The 22,822-nt window shown below is 37.4% G+C and overlaps 1 protein-coding gene across 1 annotated transcript in view; it reads left to right on the top strand.

Annotated features, from left to right (window-relative positions):
- si:dkey-106n21.1 (solute carrier family 23 member 2) overlaps positions 1 to 22,485 on the top strand; it is a 36,935-nt gene extending 14,450 nt beyond the window's left edge. The window contains exons 5-12 of the mRNA XM_048159197.1: positions 1,484 to 1,665; positions 4,955 to 5,072; positions 5,996 to 6,152; positions 15,242 to 15,495; positions 18,110 to 18,274; positions 18,373 to 18,481; positions 20,064 to 20,159; positions 20,866 to 22,485. Coding sequence (XP_048015154.1) covers positions 1,484 to 1,665; positions 4,955 to 5,072; positions 5,996 to 6,152; positions 15,242 to 15,495; positions 18,110 to 18,274; positions 18,373 to 18,481; positions 20,064 to 20,159; positions 20,866 to 21,053 — 1,269 coding nt within the window. The 3' untranslated portion in view covers positions 21,054 to 22,485. The remainder of the gene's footprint in view (positions 1 to 1,483; positions 1,666 to 4,954; positions 5,073 to 5,995; positions 6,153 to 15,241; positions 15,496 to 18,109; positions 18,275 to 18,372; positions 18,482 to 20,063; positions 20,160 to 20,865) is intronic.
- The last annotated feature ends 337 nt before the right edge of the window (positions 22,486 to 22,822 follow it).

Genomic DNA, 22,822 nt, shown 5'->3' with positions numbered 1-22,822 from the left:
AATTCATAAAAATTTATAAATATTTGCACGTCTCCTAAATATTTTCATATGTAAAAAGGTTTGATTTAGAAGCTGTCAGTACATCGAAATTGTAATATGAATATGTTCTGAATATGTTAACATGAATTACCAAATATTTGCAGTCAAGGGCATTTTAAGCTTTAAAGTTAATTATTGCAGTTTTATTGATGTTAATTATCTGTAAATTATCAGGAGGCTTTTGTACTGTATTGTATTCATATAAAGTTCATATTCAAAGTTCATACAACATAAAGTTCAAAGTTCATATAAAATTCAATTTTATTCGGTAATTCAATTCTTTACATTTACAATATATGGCAAATGGAATGAATTCATATATTATTAAAGCAATAACTCCTGTGAAGTTGTGGTTTACAATTAATTTATAACAGCTAAGGGGTGTTGTTAGGCACGACGTGGAGTGGAGTGCATGCCTAAAACCCCCTTAGCTGTTATAAAATCACTGTAAACCACAGCTTCACGGGGCTTATTGCTTTTATAAAACGGTTACCACAATATAAATATTAAAGCCAAAAAATATGTATTAATGCAATGCAACTTTCATGAAGTAAAATCATTAAAAGGCTTCCTTCCACTGCAACAACAGAAGTTACATTTATCACGCCATCAGATGGCGGCAAAGATTGTCTTTATGAGCGAGTCAGTCGCCAAATTACTTAGTCCGCATAATACAGAAAAATTAGTTGTGTCCGCGGATCTATGCGAACTGGATAAATTTTGATAACGTTTTAGGGGAAGGAAATACATAGGGAAAGGGAATGAGGCCTTCACAGGGGATAATTTAGTTGACACTTCAGGGCTGCGTCTTCATGATAATATCTAGGTGAAAGAATAATATCTATGTGTTGGGAATTATCTGACTATAAAAACAAACTATGAACCCAATTCTAAATCAAGAAGTTAATTATTATAATTATTTTAGATAGATATGACCAGGTCGTATACACGAGATGTCGAAGAGAAACCAGTTTGTGATTTATGAGTGTAAAACATATTTTAATAGAATATCCATTTTTAAATGATATTAGACTACGTTTTTATTCAGAAAATATATTACATTTTTAAAAAAAGGTTTCTCCTGAAATCTTTTTTTTTTTTTTTATCATACATTAAATTGAAAGATTCTATATAATTGTTATCATTACTATTGTTATATATGTATACTTTTGTATATTGGTTGTTTTTAATTAAACATTATTGTAATTAATTATTGTTAATAAAGTACTGAAATTATATTGTGATCATAATTGTTTTTACTATTTTGCCATGAGTTGCTGCTGATATGGTGTCAAATCATAAATAAAAAAGTATTATTATTAATGATGAACAAAAACAATTAATGCAGAATTCGATACAGTCAGCCTGCATAATTTAGCCTCTTGTTTTATAAATAAATATTACAATTTTTAATATTTTCTCTGAACTTTCCAACCATTTCCAGATCCAGGGTGCCATTCTAGTGGCCTCAATGCTTCAGCTTGTCCTGGGGCTGTCGGGTCTTGTGGGGCTAGTACTGAGGTTCATCGGGCCGCTGGCCATTGCTCCCACCATCAACCTCATCGGACTGTCCCTCTTCATCCAGGCCGGGCAGAAGTCAGGAGCTCACTGGGGAATTGCTGCTCTGTGAGTTACTGCTGAATTATGGGTAACTTCGAGAGCTGAGTCAGTACAGTAATCTGTATTTCTAATTGTGTAGGGCTTCTGTGTGGCTCTCACAATGCAAGGCCCTTTTAAAAACAAAACACCCTCAGGGTTCAGTGTTTATCTAGAGATCAACCCTCTTCAGTGTTTTCATTTAAATGAGAAAACATCGCTCAGATCCTTTGATGAAAAATGCTGTTCATTACTCATTACTCATCCTCAAGCATGCCTAAGAGAATACAGAATACATTAGTCCTGTCATCGGTCCTGCCTCAGATCTTCCCTGTCCAGGTGCCTCCGAGTAAACAAAGGTTTAAGGCACATATGTGTGTAACTCTGTAAATAAGGTTCAGCTGCATTAATTAGTATACAACAGAAAAAATTGGCCGTTTTGTTTTGTGTGAACATGAAAACAATGATGTAGATCTGTGTGTGTTTTTGCTAATGTTCGTTGTTGTCAGCTACTTAAAATAAAATAAAATCTTCCTAATTCGAGTCCAGTACTTAATCTGATCCTCACTAGTCTTAATGTTAAACCTCACCTACAGCGTATACAGTATGGAAATCTTTGTTGTTGAAATGAATCAACTGAAGTAGGATAAAAAATTCAAATCATATGCACATTCAAATTATGGTTTGGTTAAAAACAAATGGATTATTGACATTTTGTTCTTGAAGATAAGATTATGTTTAAAGCAGTCTAATCAGGGTTTACATGTCACAGGTACTTAAAGAATTTGATTTTGCTTTGCTGGACCTACAAAACAAATGAAATTAAACAACTGTAAAACTCAATAATGTTAGGAAACTTATTACCTCAAAACATTTAAAGTTCTCTTGTAGTGAATAATTTTCTCCCATAAAACTCATCTTTGATCACCAAAATGACACATTTAAATGTTTTTCCTGTAAGAGAAATTTCTTCATGCCTTAAAATAGCTTGAATGTAACTCTACACCCTTGGCTCATTTAATATATGCATGAATATGCAAATTAGCCTCGCCCACTCTCACTCACTGCGTTCTAACAATCAGTATCCTCATAAACGCTTTGAGCAACTCAGAACGTTGGTGGAGAAAGGCATGTAGTTCATCATAACATCAATATTAGCCATATTGCTAAATCTCAATAAATTTGTTCATATCAACAGAAAAATATACCAAGATAATCTGGCTTCTCTCAAGACTGCTAGTTCACTGTTAATGATATGCTAAAGCCCGTCGGCACATTGACCTGATTACAAGTTACAAGTTAGTTTGTGACGTCACAGACACCAGCGATTTGAGCGGGTTTGTGACTCTTTTTTTTTTTCACTGAAGCTTTAAATAGAAAATACTCAGCAATGGTGTTGACTTTTGAATTTGCTTTGTCTTAAAGCATTATAAAAACACCACATAGACATATAAACGTTAAACTTTAAGTAGACTAACTTATTTTTTTCAAGTTGGTAGAACTTAAAATTTTTGTGGGGCGGGGCCAAGAGCCGTGGAAGTGGAGCAAGACCAATGTGGTGCATACAGTACAGTTTGGAACCACTACGATTTTTAATGTTTTCAAAAGAAGTTTCGTCTGCTCACCAAGGCTACATTTATTTAATTAAAAATACAGTAAAAAACAGTAATATTGTGAAATATTATTACAATTTAAAATAACTGTGTACTATTTGAATATATTTCACAAAGTAATTTATTCCTGATGGCAAAGCTGAATTTTCAGCATCATTACTCCAGTCTTCAGTGTCACATGATCCTTCAGAAATCATTCTAATATGCTGATCTGCTGCTCAATAAACATTTAATGTGTACAATTGTACAAAATATTTGTGTACAATATTTTTTTTTTCAGGATTATTTGATGAATAGAAAGTTCAAAAGAACAGTGTTTATCTGAAATCTAATCTTTTGTAACATTATAAATGTCTTTACTGCCACTTTTGATTGATTTAATGCATCCTTGCTGAATAAAAGTATTCATTTCTTTAATTTCTTTTCCAAAAAAATAAAAATAAAAATTCTTACTGACCCCAAACGTTTGAACGGTAGTGTATAATGCTACAGAAGCTTTGTATTTCAGATAAATGCTGTTCTTTTGAACTTTCTATTCATCAAGGAATCCTGAAAAAATAGTACACAACTGTTTTCAACATTGAAAATAATCATAAATGTTTATTGAGCAGCAAATCAGCATATTAGAATGATTTCTGAAGGATCATGTGACACTGAAGACTGGAGTAATGATGCTGAAAATTCAGCTTTGCATCACAGGAATAAATTACTTTGTCAAATATATTTAAATAGTACACAGTTATTTTAAATTGTAATAATATTTCACAATATTACTGTTTTTTACTGTATTTTTAATTAAATAAATGTAGCCTTGGTGAGCAGACGAAACTTCTTTTAAAAACATTAAAAATCTTAGTGGTTCCAAACTTTTGGACTGGACTGTAGGTGTCTCTTATTAACAATCACGTCACCGGCATCCCTTCGCTCCCATAGTTCTCAGCCTCGCCCCACTCATCATAAGGTTAATTACATACAGTTCATTTACATAAATAAATATAGTAGAGGGAGAACGCAGGCCTGAGGGGGCGGAGTTACAGCTCAAGTTTCTCATGTTCAGATCTTGGTTAAATGTTAGATAGCAAATAACACATGCTATTATAACTATCGGTCATTATATACTTGCATGTATATAATCATACAACATACAGTTGAAAGTTTTGCAGCCCAACCTCAACCTAACCACAGGCTCTACTCTTCACCTCAATGGTAACCCTACAAAACTAACTCTTACAAAAATGCATCGTTTCACTTCAGAAGGCCTTTATTAATTATTAATAATGGATGGATGCACTTTCTTGAGCTTCATACTCGTTGGTCCCGTTCACTGCCATTATAAAGCTTGGATGTGTCAGGATATTTATTAATATAACTCCGATTAAGTTCATCAGAAAGAAGAAAGTCATATACACCTAGGATGGCTTGAGGGTGAGTAAAGCTTGGGGTAATTTTTATTTTAAAGTGAACTAATGCTTTAAGTCTGATGCAAAGCAGGATTGGAATTAGAAATCTGCTACAACTCAATCATATTAAGTTCAGCTTACTACAATTCAATTGAGTTCACACAACTTTTTTCTATTAGGTACAATGAACTTTCATTATTATTAGAGTAAAACGAACTAATTTCACTGTTCAGTTTTAAAGTGTACAATCATTTAAGAATTATTATGATTTTATGAGATGTCATTTTATATGTCATCTTTCTACAGAACTGTTTGCCTGATCCTTCTCTTCTCCCAGTATTTGAGCAAAGTTAACCTTCCTCTTATTGCTTATAAGGACAAGAAGTGGAAAGTCTTCCAGTACCCTCTCTTCAAACTCTTTTCTGTGAGTGTATTTTATCAAATTATAATTCTGTCTGTATAACATAATTATGAAGGTATATCTACCATGGGATCCAAAGATCTGAGGCCACTAGAGAAACTGCTTCAGCATTGCTGTTTGAATTGTCATTACAAATGCTATAATAGCATAACAGCTTGAGTGAAAAATTGAATTTCGTAATATTGGGTATGTCCTCATTTTGCCTCAGTGACCGCAGTCGCCTGCTGAACCATGTTTTTGAGTCCTTCAGTTAAATTAGTGACCTAGAAATAATGCATAAACTCTAATATATGTTCTTTATTTTATGATATTTTTTTAAAATGTCAAAAAACTTTATTTCCATGTTTAAATGGAATAAAAAGATCCCAATATGAATTTCAATGTGGTCTTAAACTTTGCATATGTTATATAATTATCTCATATAATGGTCAGGTTCACTAAAATTGTGTATTTTAAGTAATAAATATACTAATAAACATATGGAACAGAAACTGTATAATGTGGAACATTGATATAGATATGATGCATTTGCAATTCAGCAACAGATTTCCACCGTAGTCAGCAAACTAGTCAGTGCTGATAACAGATAAGATATGACATATATTCTGTCAAATAGGGGTTATAAAGTAACTACTTCTAAAATACAGAGCAGTCAGTGAAGATCATGTCAAAAGAGTTGTTGGAAGAGTTAAAATGAAAATAATAGTTTCAAGCTTTACTGTTGAAATACCCCGGGGCTAATGCTTCCCTTGTCACATTCTACAGATAACAAAACAAATTCCAAGCATTACTAACCTGACATTAACTGACATGTGAACAAACAAATAAATCCAGCCTTTAAAGGTTCAAAAAGAAGAAGGTTGTAATGTACATGGCAAGGAAATGTAGAAAGCCATATGTTTATGTATGTTGTATTTAATGTACAGGCTTTATTTGGGATGTGTGGAGCCTGGCTGGTGTGCTTCCTGCTGACGTATTTCAATGCCCTGCCCTCATCCCCGAATGAGTACGGATACATGGCCAGAACTGACATCAATCTCAATGCAGTAAAAAGTGCTGCATGGTTTTATGTGCCTTATCCAGGTGAGCTGCCATCTACCAGCTATAGATGTTACAATTCACATGGCCTTTTTTTCGCAACCCTGCAGGTTTTCAAAAAATTGAAATAAAACCTTTTTAGTCTTTTTTGCTATTGTCATCATAATTTCATCATATATATATATAGAGGCAGTAAAGACATTTATAATGTTACAAAAGATTAGATTTCAGATAAACACTGTTCTTTTGAACTTTCTATTCATCAAATAATCCTGAAAAAAAATATTGTACACAAATATTTTGTACAATTGTACACATTAAATGTTTCTTGAGCAGCAGATCAGCATATTAGAATGATTTCTGAAGGATCATGTGACACTGAAGACTGAGTAATGGTGCTGAAAATTCAGCTTTGCATCACAGGAATAAATTACTTTGTGAAATATATTCAAATAGAAAACATTAAAAATCTTAGTGGTTCCAAACTTTTGGACTGTACTATATATATATATATATATATATATATTAAAAAATATACAATCAGAATTATTATTATCTGTTTTTAATAAGTTATTTTAATAAGGAAAAAAGGATAAGATATAGAAACTTTTAAAGTCTTAAAAGTATTTTGTTATAATTTTCTACTTTTTATGTAAAGATTTTATTGTTTTACCTTTGTTTTCAGACCCAGAATTTCACAATTTATTTCACACTATATTTATTATATTGTCACATTATAGATATATATACTTGTGTGTGTGTGTGTGTGTACACAACATTTATAAATCACATTTTAAAAACTTTGATAATGTAACCAGTGAAATAATCACAGAAAATACAAATTTGTCATGAAACTCTAGATGGCCCTTTACCTCAACCTGCTCATAATCACATCGTTATCTATTCACCTTATTCTGCCCCGCCCACTTTTATTACTTCGCTCTTCTGCATTTTGTTATCCGACTTCCGCTAAACTGACGCGACACATCTGGTAGCTAGTTCAGTAGTTAGAAGATTGTTAATAGCTAGCTATAACTTTAGCGAAATGACAAATAACGTTAATGCCGAAAACATTTCAAATTGGGAGCACGGAGAAGACTTTATACGATGATCAGATGGTCTCATATTGTCCCATCCATTGTCTTTGTTAACGTGGGTAGATGATATGACGAAGTGGCCAGAGGTAACCTATGGGGACTGTCAGGAGTTGATGGAGCAGCATGTAGAGTGTGTAGGTGAAGACTGGAATTATTTTAAATCAGTTTTGTTAAACAAGAGATAACTTTGTGATTTGTGTTTTAGAAAATGTATAATTTAATATAAGTTGTATAAAATCCGTTGCAATAGTGTTATCAGGAAGCTAGAGACACCTTTTACTCACCTTCATAAAGTAATATTTAACCATTTAATTTTCATATGTAATAAACCAAGATGGAATTAATTTGCAAACTTGACATGACTTATTCCATTTAAACCATTTAAGTTTTAAGGGGAATCTACAGAGCTCACATTATATGGTTTTATAAGAAATTACTGACAGCTAACATCTGGCCACTGTCAAAGACACGCCAGGCTCCACCACTGTCCAATCACAGCACACTCCCTCACCCGAATAATGATTACACGCACCTGCACCCAATCAGCACGATAAATCAGCCACCACATAAAAGACACTCACACACACTCAGTCACCGTCCGGTCTCGTTCGCATTAAGGACTTACCTCCATGCTTACCTCAAGGACTCCAGTCGATCTACTACTGTCGCCAGCGTCTCCAAGTCTTCTCCTGTGTTCCCAGTGTGTGTGTGAGTCGTCTAATGTCTTCAGTGTTCCATCGCTCAACCATCGCCCAGGATCTTCAACTCTACAAACACAAAGGACAGTATCGTTCTTCATTCACTCACCATTCACGTAAAGATCATCATTCAACTCACCTGCACTTCTGTTTACTCTGCTGTGTGTTCAATAAACTACCATTAACTGTATTCTCCAGTCTCTGACCTGTCTGTATTGTAACAGAAGACCGGACCAGTAGAAAAACGTTCAGTGGATATACCACCTTGTTACACCCCCTTCAGGGACGTCTTCTGTCCGAAGAGAGCATCCAAGCTGCTTCCACACCGGCCATGGGACTGCGCCATCGATCTGCTTCCGGGTGAGTCAGTGCCCAGGGGAAGGATCTATCCCCTGTCAATCCCGGAGGAGAAGGCCATGGAAGAGTACATCAAGGAGGCTCTGGCGCAAGGTTACATCCACCCATCTACTTCCCCTGCTGCTTCAAGTTTCTTCTTTGTGGCAAAAAAGGACGGAGGCTTGCGGCCATGTATAGATTACTGGGCATTGAACAACATCACCGTCAACTTCAGATATCCACTTCCTCTCGACCCAGCAGCGCTTGAATATCTCTGTGGTGCCACTGTCTTCACCAAGTTGGACCTCCGCAGTGCCTATAACCTCATCCAGATACGTGAGGGGGACGAGTGGAAGACCGACTTCGTGACCCCTACTGGACACTGAATATCTCGTCATGCCGTATGGCCTGGTCAACACCCCCTCCGTATTCCAGGACTTCATACATGAGGTGGTCCGGGAGTTTCTCCACAAGTTCGTCTTGATGACATCCTGATATACTCCCGGAGTATGGCCGAACATTGCCACCATGTTGCGGAGGTCCTGAAACGCCTGAGGGAATTCCAGCTCTTCCTGAAAGCAGAGAAATGCTCCTTCCATCAATGCAGTTCCTTGGATACAACATCGACAGCAGTGGCATCCAGATGGATGAAAGGAAGGTGGAAGCCATCCGGAACTGGCCAACTCCCTCCACAGTCAAAGAACTCCAATGATTCGTGGGTTTTGCCAACTTCTATCGGCGTTTCATACAAGATTACTGCACCATCTCCAGCCCACTTACAAGCCTTCTCCGCAACAGGCCCAAGTCTCTGTCCTGGACACCTGCTGCCACCAACACATTTAACATCTTGAAAGAAGCATTCACCACCGCTCCTCTACTCATCCATCCAGACCCTGACAAACCCTTTGTCATAGAGGTTGACGCCTCGACCACCGGAATACGAGCGGTCCTTTCATAGCAGCAGGGGAATCCCAATAGACTCCATCCATGTGCCGCCTTCTCCTGCAAGCTCAACCCGGCAGAGGTCAACTACGACATCGGCAACAGGGAACTTCTCACCAACAAGTTGGCCCTGGAAGAGTGGAGGCATTGGCTGGAGGGTGCTAAACATCCCTTACTGGTACTCACAGACCATAAGAACTTGGAGTATCTAAGAGTAGCGAAGAGACTGAATCCTAGTCAAGCACGCTGGGCGTTATCTCTGCTTTAACTTCACTATCTAATATCGTCCAGGTTCCAGGAACATCAAGGCCGACGCCTTATCTTGTCTGTATACTCCTGAGGAAAATCCAGAAGAACCTGAAACTATCCTTCCAGAAAAGCTGATTGTCAGCCCCATCACCTGGTCAGAGGAGACCATACCCTCCTCCAATGCCTCCGCCGGGTTGCCCGCCAGGCTTGTAGTACATCACCAGGACACGGCGCACTCCACTCATCCACACTGCCCACACGTCACTTGGCACTGGCCACCCCGGGGTCAGTGAAACCTTCTCGCTGCTGAAAGAGCGCTTCTGGTGGCCAAACATGGCATCAGATGTCAGCTGATGGCTAACTGGCCTGCTATCATCTGCAATCTCTGTAACTTACAGGAATAATGTAAGCTACTCTAAGACTATAATGTGCCATAATACTATCGTAAATATGTACCATTGTACTATCATAAATATATAGGTGGCAATGGTAATAATGCAATATTCGTTGTATTTTGTTAACTGCTTGTTACTGATCTCAAATGTATTCATAGAACGGACTTCACAAATCTAACGTTAGGCTAACAAGCACATGGCTAGCTAAGTTAGCTTAACTGAATCTGACAACCTGTTCAGTACCCGGCGTGACTTCTTTACTGGAACATCGTAGCCGAGACATTTCTCAGGGTAAGGGTGTTCGTCAGTCAGCTTCCCGTCCATGAAATTGTACGAACGCGCATAAGGGCGCTTGGGTGGGCACTTTAAGTTTAGCGCCTTCAGCCATTGCCTCAGGTGCTCCTCGTCTTAAGGTGGTGGGTGTAAATTGTACAGTGCACCGCAACACATTACATTGTGTTTGTAACATCGTTGATGCAATTGATCTCTCTTCTTAATCCAGTTGTTATGGCAACTCCTAACTGAGCATATAATAGAGCATTTAATACTTACTTGGTTTCTGTTATCATCTACCGCTACAGCTATAGGATTGCCGCTAACGACTAGCTTAGGTTCCTCTCAGCCCGAAATAAGATGACAAAATGAATGCAATGGCGTCACCCTTGTTGTCACAGAAAATAAGGTGAATAGGGCACAGCTGATTGGTTCCTGCTGTGTCAGTAGACAATTAGTTTGCGTGCTCAACCTTCAAAATACTTCAACCTTCAAAATGCATCAAGCCTAGCATTGTCTTAATAGAGCAGTGCACTTCAGAAACCCTCCACCTTCCCCAGCTCCACCTGTATAGATCTGCTATGGGTAATTCATGTATGCTATATTGTACAGCAGCAGCATGTCTTACTTGCTCACAGCAGCATGTTGTGTATGTAATGGCAGTAGCAAATCCTGTACTTGCTCCACCCAGACCAAAAATATATACAGTACAGTCCAAAAGTTTGGAACCACTAAGATTTTTAATGTTTTTAAAAGAAGTTTCGTCTGCTCACCAAGGCTACATTTATTTAATTAAAAATACAGTAAAAAACAGTAATATTGTGAAATATTATTACAATTTAAAATAACTGTGTACTATTTAAATATATTTGACAAAGTAATTTATTCCTGTGATGCAAAGCTGAATTTTCAGCATCGTTACTCCAGTCTTCAGTGTCACATGATCCTTCAGAAATCATTCTAATATGCTGATTTGCTGCTCAATAAACATTTATGATTATTTTCAATGTTGAAAACAGTTGTGTACTTTTTTTTTTCAGGATTCCTTGATGAATAGAAAGTTCAAAAGAACAGCATTTATCTGAAATACAAAGCTTCTGTAGCATTATACACTACCGTTCAAAAGTTTGGGGTCAGTAAGAATTTTTATTTTTATTTTTTTGAAAAGAAATTAAAGAAATTAATACTTTTATTCAGCAAGGATGCATTAAATCAATCAAAAGTGGCAGTAAAGACATTTATAATGTTACAAAAGATTAGATTTCAGATAAACACTGTTCTTTTGAACTTTCTATTCATCAAATAATCCTGAAAAAAAAATATTGTACACAAATATTTAGTACAATTGTACACATTAAATGTTTCTTGAGCAGCAGATCAGCATATTAGAATGATTTCTGAAGGATCATGTGACACTGAAGACTGGAGTAATGATGCTGAAAATTCAGCTTTGCCATCACAGGAATAAATTACTTTGTGAAATATATTCAAATAGAAAACAGTTATTTTAAATTGTAATAATATTTCACAATATTACTGTTTTTTTTACTGTATTTTTAACTAAATAAATGTAGCCTTGGTGAGCAGACGAAACTTCTTTTAAAAACATTAAAAATCTTAGTGGTTCCAAACTTTTGGACTGTATATATATGAAAATGAAAGTAATTTTACAAAAACAATTTTGTTTTAATAGGATTTATTTCCTAAAAGTGCCAAAAATGCCCATAGTTGAAAAAAAAAACATCCACACTTATCTCTTGCTTAACTGTAAACATTCCAGAAGAAAAAATCTAATTAATCTTATCATAAATTAAAATACCATTTCATGATAACAAAAAGCCAGTGAATGGTTTAATGCAAATTCATGGTTTCCCTGGAACAGAACATTCTGTTGACCATCTGACGGTTATGAATAATATATGAATGTTGATTTTCATAGTCAACAGTACTGTCAAAGCCGGTTCCCAAGTGTTGATTGCCAGCTGTTTTTAAAAGATGTGTCTGTTTAAAGAAGAATGAGCTATCTTGAATGATAGTGTTTCTTTCAGAATCCATAGTTGAGAGATGCATATGCTCTGAGGGCACTGGTGATAAACATGAATGGGGCTTCTCTACTTCATCCTGAAGAATATTTAGGTACTGTCAGTCACTGGGAACCATAGTTTGCTTTGCTAGGGTTAATTCTCACTCATAAAGGTATTAAGGTCTAAGACACATGCAGCCACCGCCCGTTTCAGCGTGCTGCCCACTCAGGTCTTTTCAGTCATTCTGTTGTATTAAGAAATGCATTCAACATCAGTTGGTCCTCTGCTGTGAATCAGCTAGCAAGTATTTTGTATTTAAAACAGCTTTAAGGTTTCCAGCATTACTATTCACTGTGTCACATTTGACTTCTTTAGTTAAAGCCTTACTGGTATTGCCCAAAGGCTTCCATATTTGGGAATGTGGTATTTTAAACTTCAAATAGCTAATACAGGTTTGACTGCATCAGTTTCTGAGTGTTAGTGAGGACAATCAGTCATTTCGCTTGACCCACTTAAATCCCTTGAGACATGCATGTGCTCCAGGCTGATACAAGAATAAAGGAACATGGGCCTTATGTTACTGTCTGTATTTTCTACTATCTGCTCGCTCAACCATCTACTCAAATGTTTGTTTTTTTTTGTTACTGAAATAATATACACTACCAGTATGTTTTGAAGTCTGATGCTCATCAAAGCTACATTTATTTGATCAAAAATACACTGAAAACAATAATATTGTGAAATATTGCAATTTAAAAGAAAAAATGTATATTTTAATATATTTAAAAATAGGGCTGGGCGATATATCGCATGCGATTGTCACGCGCATTTCGTCAGTAAAGCCGGTTCCCTGATTACCGCGAAATCGCCATCACCTGCTTTCAAATGGAGCGGCATTTAATAGACAGAGCCGTAGTTCACTGATAAGCTACGCAATATCGCGTTCATATCGAAGGCGATTCATCTGCAATAATGAACGCGATATTGCGTAGATTGTCAGTGAACTACGGCTCTGTCTATTAAATGCCGCTCCATTTGAAAGCAGGTGATGGCGATTTCGCGGTAATCAGGGAACCGGCTTTACTGACGAAATGCGCGTGACAATCGCATGCGATATATCGCCCAGCCCTATTTAAAAATGTAATTTACTCCTGTGATGGCAAAGCTGAATTTTCAACAGCCATTACTCCAGTCTTAGGTGTCACATGATCCTTAAGAAATGATTCAAATATGTGTATGCACGTATACCGGCCACTTTATTAGGTACACCTTGCCAGTACCGGGTTGGACCCCTTTTTGCCTACAGAACTGCCTTAAAGGCGCTCCAAGCGATTTAACGTGTTTTTAGGCCCAATTTTTTTTTTGTCACATACCGCAAACATCTCCTCACTATGCGCTAGCTGCCTATCCCCTGAACACACTGTAAAAAAAAACGTGATCTCTGTAGTCGCCACAAGCTCCGAAAACTGCAATAAAAACAAACTGGTGCAGCCTGGACCACTTAACATAATAAACATGCTCCAGCCAATAACCGAAAAGCAGCGTCAATACGCAAGCTACTTACATTTTAAATGCGCGTTCATGACTGTTTCAGGAAGCACGGAGGGGAGGGCCAGGAGGAGTAGGAGGAAGGGTCTAGCTAGCCTCTGTTTTGTTTGACAACACTTCGAACGTCAACAGGAAGTTACTCCACTCTGAATCGCTTAGAGCGCCTTTAATTCTTCATGGCACAGATTCAAGAAGGTGCTGGAAACATTCCTCAGAAATTTTGGTCCATATTGACATGATATCAGCACGCATTTGATCTAATCTAGCTGCAGATTTGTCGGCTGCACATCCATGATGCAATCTCCTGTCTTGATTAAGATCTGGTGACTGTGCCATTTGAGGTTAGTGAACTCATTGTCATGTTCAAGAAACCAGTTTGAGATGGTATGAGCTTTGTGATATGGTGTGTTATCCTGCTGGAAGTAGCCATCAGAAGATGGACATGGTCAGCAACAATACTCAGGTAGGCTGTGGCATTTAAACGATGATCAATTGGTACTAAGGCGCCCAAAGTTTGCTAAATTCGAAGTATTTACGCCAAATTCTGGCCCTACCTGAATGTCGCAGCAGAAATAGAGACTCATCTGTCCAGAGAACATTTTATCCAATTTTGGTGAGCCAGTTTGAATTGTTGCCTCAGTCTCCTGTTCTTGGCTCACAGGAGTGGCACACGGTGTGGTCTTCTTCGGCTGTAGCCCATCTGCTTCAAGGTTTAATGTGTTGTGGATTCAGATAATGCTCTTCTGCTGATGTAACAAGTGGTTATTTGAGTTATTGTTGCATTTCTATCAGCTCAAACCAGTCTGGCCATTCTCCGCTGACTTCTGGCATCAACAAGGCATTTTCACCCACAGAACTGACCGACACTGGATATTTTCTCTTTTTCAGACCATTCTCTGTAAACCCTAGAAATGGTTGTGGGTGAAAATCCCAGTAGATCAACAGTTTCTGAAATACTCAGTCCGGCCCGTCTGGCAGCAACAACCATGTCACATTCAAAGTCACTTAAATCACCTTTCTTCCCTATTCTGAGGCTCTTTGAGATCGTCTTGATCATGTCTATATGCGTAAATGCACTGAGTTGCTGCCATGTGATTGGCTGATTAGATATTTGCGTTAATGAGCAGTTGAACAGGTGTACATAATCAAGTGGCCAGTAAGTGTCATTCACAACCTTGAGAAACCTGTGCTTATGTATTACTCAGAAAGTCTGATTAAAATCTGGTATTTTAAGTATTTTATTTGGCTGAAAGTCTGATACAAATTTGAATAGGAGTCAAAGAAAACATACCTTCACGCCTCCATAACAACCTGTTCAAACTCTGCTTCCTTGTGTCATTCGACAAAATGAAAAAACAACAACCCAAAGGTTTCTTTAGGTTAAGTGTATTAAAATATATTCCACCTTAAACACTAAGAGGAAATGTGGCTTTAGTTTTCTAGTAACCTTACAAACTTTTTGTGCTTCCCACCATACTATAATTATGTATACAAAACTCTCCCTTACATATTATTTTTATTTGCATCATTAAGTATACTAAGGAATTTCCTCATTTCCTAACTCTTTTTCAGGACAGTGGGGTTTACCCACTGTGAGTGTGTCGTCTGTACTGGGCATGATGGCTGGAGTTCTGGCCTCAACAATGGAGTCCATTGGAGACTATTATGCGTGCGCTCGTCTCTCTGGTGCGCCTCCACCGCCCACGCATGCTATTAACCGTGGCATTGCGGTTGAAGGCGTGGGCTGCATCTTGGCTGCCTTGTGGGGTAGCGGTAATGGAACCACCTCCTACAGTCAGAATATCGCTGCTCTAGGAATTACAAGGGTAGGATTTGTCTGATTATTAACAACAGTAATAATAATAACTATAGATATCTTTATTGTTGTTGCCACCATGTTCAAATTCAATTCTGTTGAACATTAACAAAGCAAGTTATTCATTATTATACATAAAACATTGACTAGGTTTCCTTAAGTCACATATTAGTAGTAGTAGTGACAAGTCAATTTTATTTTATATAGTGCTTTTCATTTATTTTATATAGTGATTTTTTTTTTTTTTATATCAGACTTTATATAGAGAGCTGTGCGATATACATTTATATCCAAAGTTATATTGAGAGCTGTCCGATCATATTGTTTAAATTTTGCGACAATATAAACAATCACGCAGTTGAGATTTGCTATATAGTATGCTGTAAACTTATACAGTATATACAACTTTTTATATAGAGCTATGTGATAATAAAGCAATAACCCCCGTGAAGCCATGGTTTACAGTGAATTTATAACAGCTAAGGGGCCTTGTTAGGCTAACAACGCCCCTTAGCTGTTATAAATTCACTGTAAACCACAGCTTCACGGGGCTTATTGCTTTTATAAAACGGTTACCACAATACAAATATTAAAGCCAAATAATATGCATCAATGCAACTTTCTTGCAGTAAAATCATTAAAAGCCTTCCTTTGGCTGGAAAAAAAATAGTCCCTGACAGTGAACAGCAACAGAAGTTACATTTATCACACCATTAGATGGCAGCAAAGATTGTCTTTATGAGCGAGTCAGTCGCAAAGAAATTTGTGGTGAACACGTAACAAGACGCAACTGACGAATGCTTTGACTAGCGCTGTCAGTGTCAGCAGGGCACGGGTAAACCCATTAAATGTTAAAAGGACAAGATCGCAGCGGACATTCAAACTGATTTTTTATTAAGAACACAGGACTGACCTGAAGAAAAATGCTAAATCTGAATTCAGGTAATAAACTCGGTCACTCGATATCTCTCTCACAATACTCTTCTATATAATGCAGTAAGCTTCAATGAGCAAAATCAATAGAGAACAAAGATATGTTTACATTGCTAAGAGCGGTTGCTAAGACAACGCAGCAACATACGCATTCAGCGGCGCAGCGATACTTTTGTCAGCTGTTTGTTTTCGGGAATTTTACAATGGCTTTGAGCGTGGCTCATCCAATCAGAATCAATGGCCGGAACTATCCGTTTTATACTACTATATTTGAGAATGAAAATCTGAGAATAACATGCAATAACATAAAGCTTTATATAGGCCTACTTCAAAAATAAATAACCATGAATTGCAAATGAAGTTTGATATGTTCTTAATATTAATATTACCATATGATGTTCTTAATAATATCACCAGAAATACAGTATGGAGACCATGCTACGTGTTTTTACACTTAAATAGCTTAATAAATACGTACATATATTTCTGCTCATAAATTTTCATACCCATATGGACAATCTGCAAAAGCAAATCATTAAAAAAAAAAACTGTGAATAAGCTTTTCATAACTTAGTTAGTTCTACTGAAAGAATATGCAGTACACCGATATACATAGAATTTTTTCCCCCTCACAAAATCAAAATTTAATTTACAGAAATGATCCTGATCAGAAGTTCAGATTGTTTTGGTTCTTAAAATTAAACGATTAGTTCACTTTCAAATGAAAATTACCCCAAGCTTTACTCACCCTCAAGCCATTCTAGGTGTATATGACTTTCTTCTTTCTGACGGACACAGTATGAGAAATATTAATAATTATCCTGACGCATCCAAGCTTTATAGTTGCAGTGAGCAGGATCAACAAGTATGAGCTGAAGAAAGTGTCTCCATTTACATCCATCCATCATAAACATACTTCACATGGCTCCGGGTGTTAATAAAGTCCTTCTAAAGCGAAGCAATGCATTTTTGTAAAAAAAAAATACATATTTAACAAGTAGACCGCCTTCCATATTCTACTCATGAAGAAAGTGTAAAACTCTTGATCAAAAAGCTTAAAGGGTTAGTTCACCCAAAAATGAAAATAATGTAATTAATTACTCACCCTCATGTCGTTCTACACCAGTAAGACCTTCATTCATCTTCAGAACACAAATTAAGATATTTTTTATGAAATCCGATGGCTCAGTGAGGCCTCTATAGACAGCAATGCCCTTGAAAATCTCAAGATCCATAAAGGTATTAAAAACATATATTTTCAGGTCTTGTAAATTATTTTGGTTTTTGAGCATCCTTGGCACATTTGTGCTCTTCACCTCTCAGGACAAGTGAGGGACTCATCTCCATCTATTACCAACACCCTTGTAATTCCCCTTCTATCACCAATCACCCATCTATCTCCAACAGGAGGCAACACATGACATGACATTAATGAAATTTTCTGAGGAATGTTTAAACATCTGCTTTGCAGCTTCTTCAGGGCAGTGCTGTATAAAAAAGTCTTATTTTTATTTCAATTTTTAAAAATGTTAAACATGCCAAGTTTTCTTTAAATATCTCCATTTCATGGGAATGACAATTATTGCATTCCCTGGATGTTCACAAATGTTTTTTTTTTTTTTGGTTTGGGTTTCATGGCAGTGTCTTGGATGATTTATCTTTTAATGACTTATCCCTACATTGTGTGCCAGGTTGGCAGCAGATTGGTACTTCAGACCGCTGGGCTTCTTATGATCATCTTGGGACTCTTTGGTAAATTCAGCGCAGTCTTTATAACTATTCCAGACCCCGTCATTGGTGGAATGTTCCTCATCATGTTTGGGATGGTAGCAGCAGTGGGTATTTCCAATCTGCAGGTACACCTGATAAAGTTATGTCATTGTCATGAAATTGCATGTCAGGGCGACTTTGTCTGTTTCATTTGTATTTCATTTCTTGTCTTGTTCTTATCTAGTATGTAGACTTGAACTCCTCCAGAAATCTCCTGATTCTTGGCTTTTCGACCTTCAGTGGTCTTGTGCTCCCAACCTGGTTTCATTCGAACCCAGGCATGATCAACACAGGTGAATATAACATTTAAAACATATACAAAATAACATCAGTATCACCTAACGTATTGAACTCCCATATTAATGTTTTTAGAAAAAAATGAATCTTAAACATCTTTAGATTTATTTTTGAATAACTAAAACTGGCTCTCGCCATGAATATAGCCACAGAAGTTGCCACCAGGGAATACAGTTTCCATGAAAGGGTGTACATGGTCTGCAACAATGCTTAGGTAGGTGATACGTGTCAAAGTAACATCCACATGGATGGCAGAACCCAAGGTTTCCCAGTAGAACATTGCCCAAAGCATCACATTGTCTCCGTCGGCTTGCCTTCTTCCCATATTGCATCCTGGTGCCATGTGTTCCCCAGGTAAGCGACGAGTACGCAACTGGCCATCCACAAGATGTAAAAGAAAACCTGATTCATCAGACCAGGCCACCTTCTTCCATTGCTCCGTGGTCCAGCCCCAATGCAACAAACTGTGTATTCTGGCACCTTTCTATCAGAACCAGCATTAAGTTCTTGAGCAATTTGAGCTACAGTAGCTCATCTGTTGGACTAAGTAGACTACGCTTGAAATAAATTAGCAGTGGCTGGGACAGATTTTAAGTATCAATTCCAATCAAAAAGATGCAATCTAATCCTGGTTACATGAAATAAGCCTGCTCACGAGCAGGTTTAAGCTTACGGACCTGTCGCTATGGCAGCAAGTCCAGGATGAGCGTTGAAAAACAAACAATCCAAGATCATGCCAAATTGTCAGTTAGCGACGTACGATGAAAAATGGAATTGTCATTTTTAAATATTTATTTAAATTAATAAATAAAAATCTAAAATGTAAATAATTAAAATGCAAATACATTTATTTTTTTTAATAAAAATTCAAATAAAATAATTAAAAAATAATAATAAAATAAAAAGCTGTTTAAAAACTAATTAGAGAATAATTCCAAACTGAACTGCATTGCTGTGCATTAGACACAAATGTTGCTTCAGCAACTGAACAAGACACAAAACAGTAGTTCTTCAAGATCTCATTTGAGAGTCAAAACCACAGCTATGTGGGAGGTCACCTGGTGCAAGTGGCACATCCCAAGCTTATCCGCAGTGGTGAGAAGCATTGTCTGGACTCCTGAGGTTAGAGCGACTTATCTGCCAATCCTCTTTACAAGTCTCCGTTTGACTCTGTTGTAATCTCCTCCCTTCGCTTCAGCATGAACTTTTCACGTAGAAACATCCGGGCATGTGCACCCTTTCGGTGAACTTTGTCCTAATCTTCGTCCTAAGTGTTGGGTTAAAACTGCTTAAAATGAGGGGGATTCATCAACAAAAGTCCAATAGTATTTTATCAGGGGCTTATTTAAGCAGTTTATTGACAGGCTCAGGAATTAGTGATCTAAGCTGACATATTGAACTCCTGACCAACGCTTGCTGTGTTGATCTTGTCAGGTGGACATTAATTGGTCCTAGAACATCCATCATAATAAGATATCTTATACCAAGAGTTTTTACGCCCACCCGTTAACTTGCGTTGGACATCTGTCATTGTCCATCTGGCTCTTTGTGACCTGAATGGTTTGTTTCTGTCAACAGGCATAAAAGAACTGGATCAGCTCATTATGATTCTCTTCACAACCCACATGTTCATTGGAGGATTCTTTGGGTTTGTTTTGGACAACACAATACCAGGTAAGTCGTAAAAAAGCGTGACTGTTGGGCATGTTAATCTGCAGGGGCGCGCTGTGGACAAAAGGTTTAGCTAGCATGCCTGTTACGCCTTTGTACGGCCTTGTTTCAACTCTTCGGAAGCCATATGAAAGTCGTTATTCAATAAAATGACATCTGTGAACATAACAGGAAATGCTAATGAATACTCTTAACACTAAAGGTTCCAAAAGGGAATTTTTGCAGTGATGTCATAGAAGAACCATTTTTGGTTCCCCAGAGAACCTTTCAGTGAATAGCTATTTTTTTAGTGTAAAGAATCTACAGAATTTTTTTCCACTATAAAGAAACTTTTGTGAAAGATTTAATGGATGTTAAGGACCTGTTCACACCAAGAACGATAACTATATTAACGTCCTCACAAATAACATTCTTTTTATTAAAAGTGCGCACTTTAAATGCTCAAGCTCTTAAGGCAGGATGGATTCTTATTGGCTGTAAGTGTTTTTATCATTCATCAGCTGGAAAACATAATTCTGAAAGTGATTCCCATAAGATATTGTTCCTCTGTGATGTTATTGTTATAGTTGTGGTGTGGACTTCATATTTTTGAACTTTATAGTTATCATCCTTGGTGTGAAGAGGCCTTTTAAGAGTTCAGATCTAATTGGCATATATCTGCTTTTTCTTCTAGTTGTGTCAAAGTATTGTTAATATAATTTTTTCTTAGGAACAGAAGAAGAAAGAGGAATAAAGAGCTGGAGAAAGGCTGTTCATGAAGGATCTCAAATACACATCACTGATCATTCCTGTTACAATCTGCCTTTCTGCACAAACTTTATTCAGAGGTTCAAATTGCTCCACTACCTCCCGTTTCTCCCATCACTTGAGTCACAGGAACTGGGAACGCATCTGTAGTGTCATAGCTTTTTGTGGTGAGGCTTGGTTTTACAATGGTACATTCCAGGCAAGAGGTGAGCAACGTTCAGGCCCGGCTCCACCATTTTAAGCTCATTAGAATAGGAGTCCACCCTAATCACAGAATTGCTCCAATTTTCCATGGGAATCATACAACCAGGGACATTTTCAACTCTTTTTGGATTTTTAAAGTACATGAAACTTCCTCAAAAGCTCAAACCAGTCTTCATTATAATACATCATTGATGTCGGGCGGAAACCTCATATGTCAGACACTTGCATGTGTCATTTATATTATTTACATTTTCCCAAAATCAAGCTTAAATTGAGTTACAAAGTTTTCGACTAGCAGATTTTGGAGAATTTCAGACATTTTGTCCGTCATTAGAATGGCCGCATCTGAGGCATTACGTTTTCATCAACGTACAGGTTATAAAGTTTATTGTAGCTATGTGGCCACTGATTTTTTTTCTCTCATTTGGTCAAAATCTCAGGTTATAAAAGATGAAGTGCTTCGCACAGGCTAATTCAGAGAGTATTAGCTATGACTCAATGACAAATGCTTGACTACAGGCCGACACATCAAGTCAATGTCAAAGAACTTGCGGCGACAAAAGTGTGTTGTCGCCTCACATCGGCTTCATCTAGGCCAAAAAGCTGTGTTTGAACACACCAAAAGGACTGCAAGCAACTGCCAACTAGCACATGCATTCTGTGCCAGCATGTAAGGAATTAACTGTCTACATCTGCAGGTATCAATAGACTGTTTTCGTCATTCAAAAAGGGATACCGAAACTAGAACTGCAGATATACAAACCGTAAACAAAGCAGCGCTTACCATTTTGAAAATCACGACGTGTGAAAAACACAAAAATTTCCCTGACAGACGTGCACCGACGGCCGACCGTTGACTTGAGCCCTATCCCAAATGGCACTCTAAACACTCGCAGTCTTCCTATGAATCCGCACTTTTCTGACATAATTCATAAGTCTGCTGTGGAGCTCGCTTCAGTGCTGGCTCTGCAAAAAGGTGCATCAAGGGTGCATTTTGACTGCTTGCGAGCACCCTTCTGAAGTGCATATGAAGAGTGCCATTTGGGACAGGGCCTTGGTGTGTCATCGCCCTAAGACACTCTTTTCCCCTCCTCAAATACATAAAACATTAGCCTTTATATATGGTGTTTCTTGAGTAAAGAAAACAACCAGTTCTTTACGCTTGCAAACAAGCAGAGATGGTCCAAAATGTGTGCGGCACTTCATTCAAGTTATGAGGTTGCACCGACAGTTTGAGGATGTTACGACATTTAGTCACAAGCTCTTTTTAATATTTTTCATTGATTAAAGGTGCCCTAGAATCAAAAATTGAATTTACCTCGGCATAGTTGAATAACAAGAGTTCAGTACATGGAAAACACATGAGTTTCAAACTCCATTGCTTCCTCCTCCTTATATAAATCTCATTTGTTTAAAAGACCTCCGGAAAACAGGCGAATCTCAACATAACACCGACTGTTACGTAAGAGTCGGGATCATTAATATGTACGCCCCCAATATTTGCATATGCCAGCTCATGTTCAAGGCATTAGACAAGGGCAGCCAGTATTAACGTCTTGATCTGTGCACAGCTGAATCATCAGACTAGGTAAGCAAGCAAGGACAATAGCGAAAAATAGCAGATGGAGCAATAATAACTGACAGGATCCATGATTACATGATATTTTTAGTGATATTTGTAAATTGTCTTTCTAAATGTTTCATTAGCATGTTGC

Source organism: Megalobrama amblycephala, linkage group LG15 (assembly GCF_018812025.1).
Source record: "Megalobrama amblycephala isolate DHTTF-2021 linkage group LG15, ASM1881202v1, whole genome shotgun sequence".
NCBI lineage: Eukaryota > Metazoa > Chordata > Actinopteri > Cypriniformes > Xenocyprididae > Megalobrama > Megalobrama amblycephala.
Note: the sequence above shows the minus strand (reverse complement) of the source record. Positions and strands in the feature narration are given on the sequence as shown.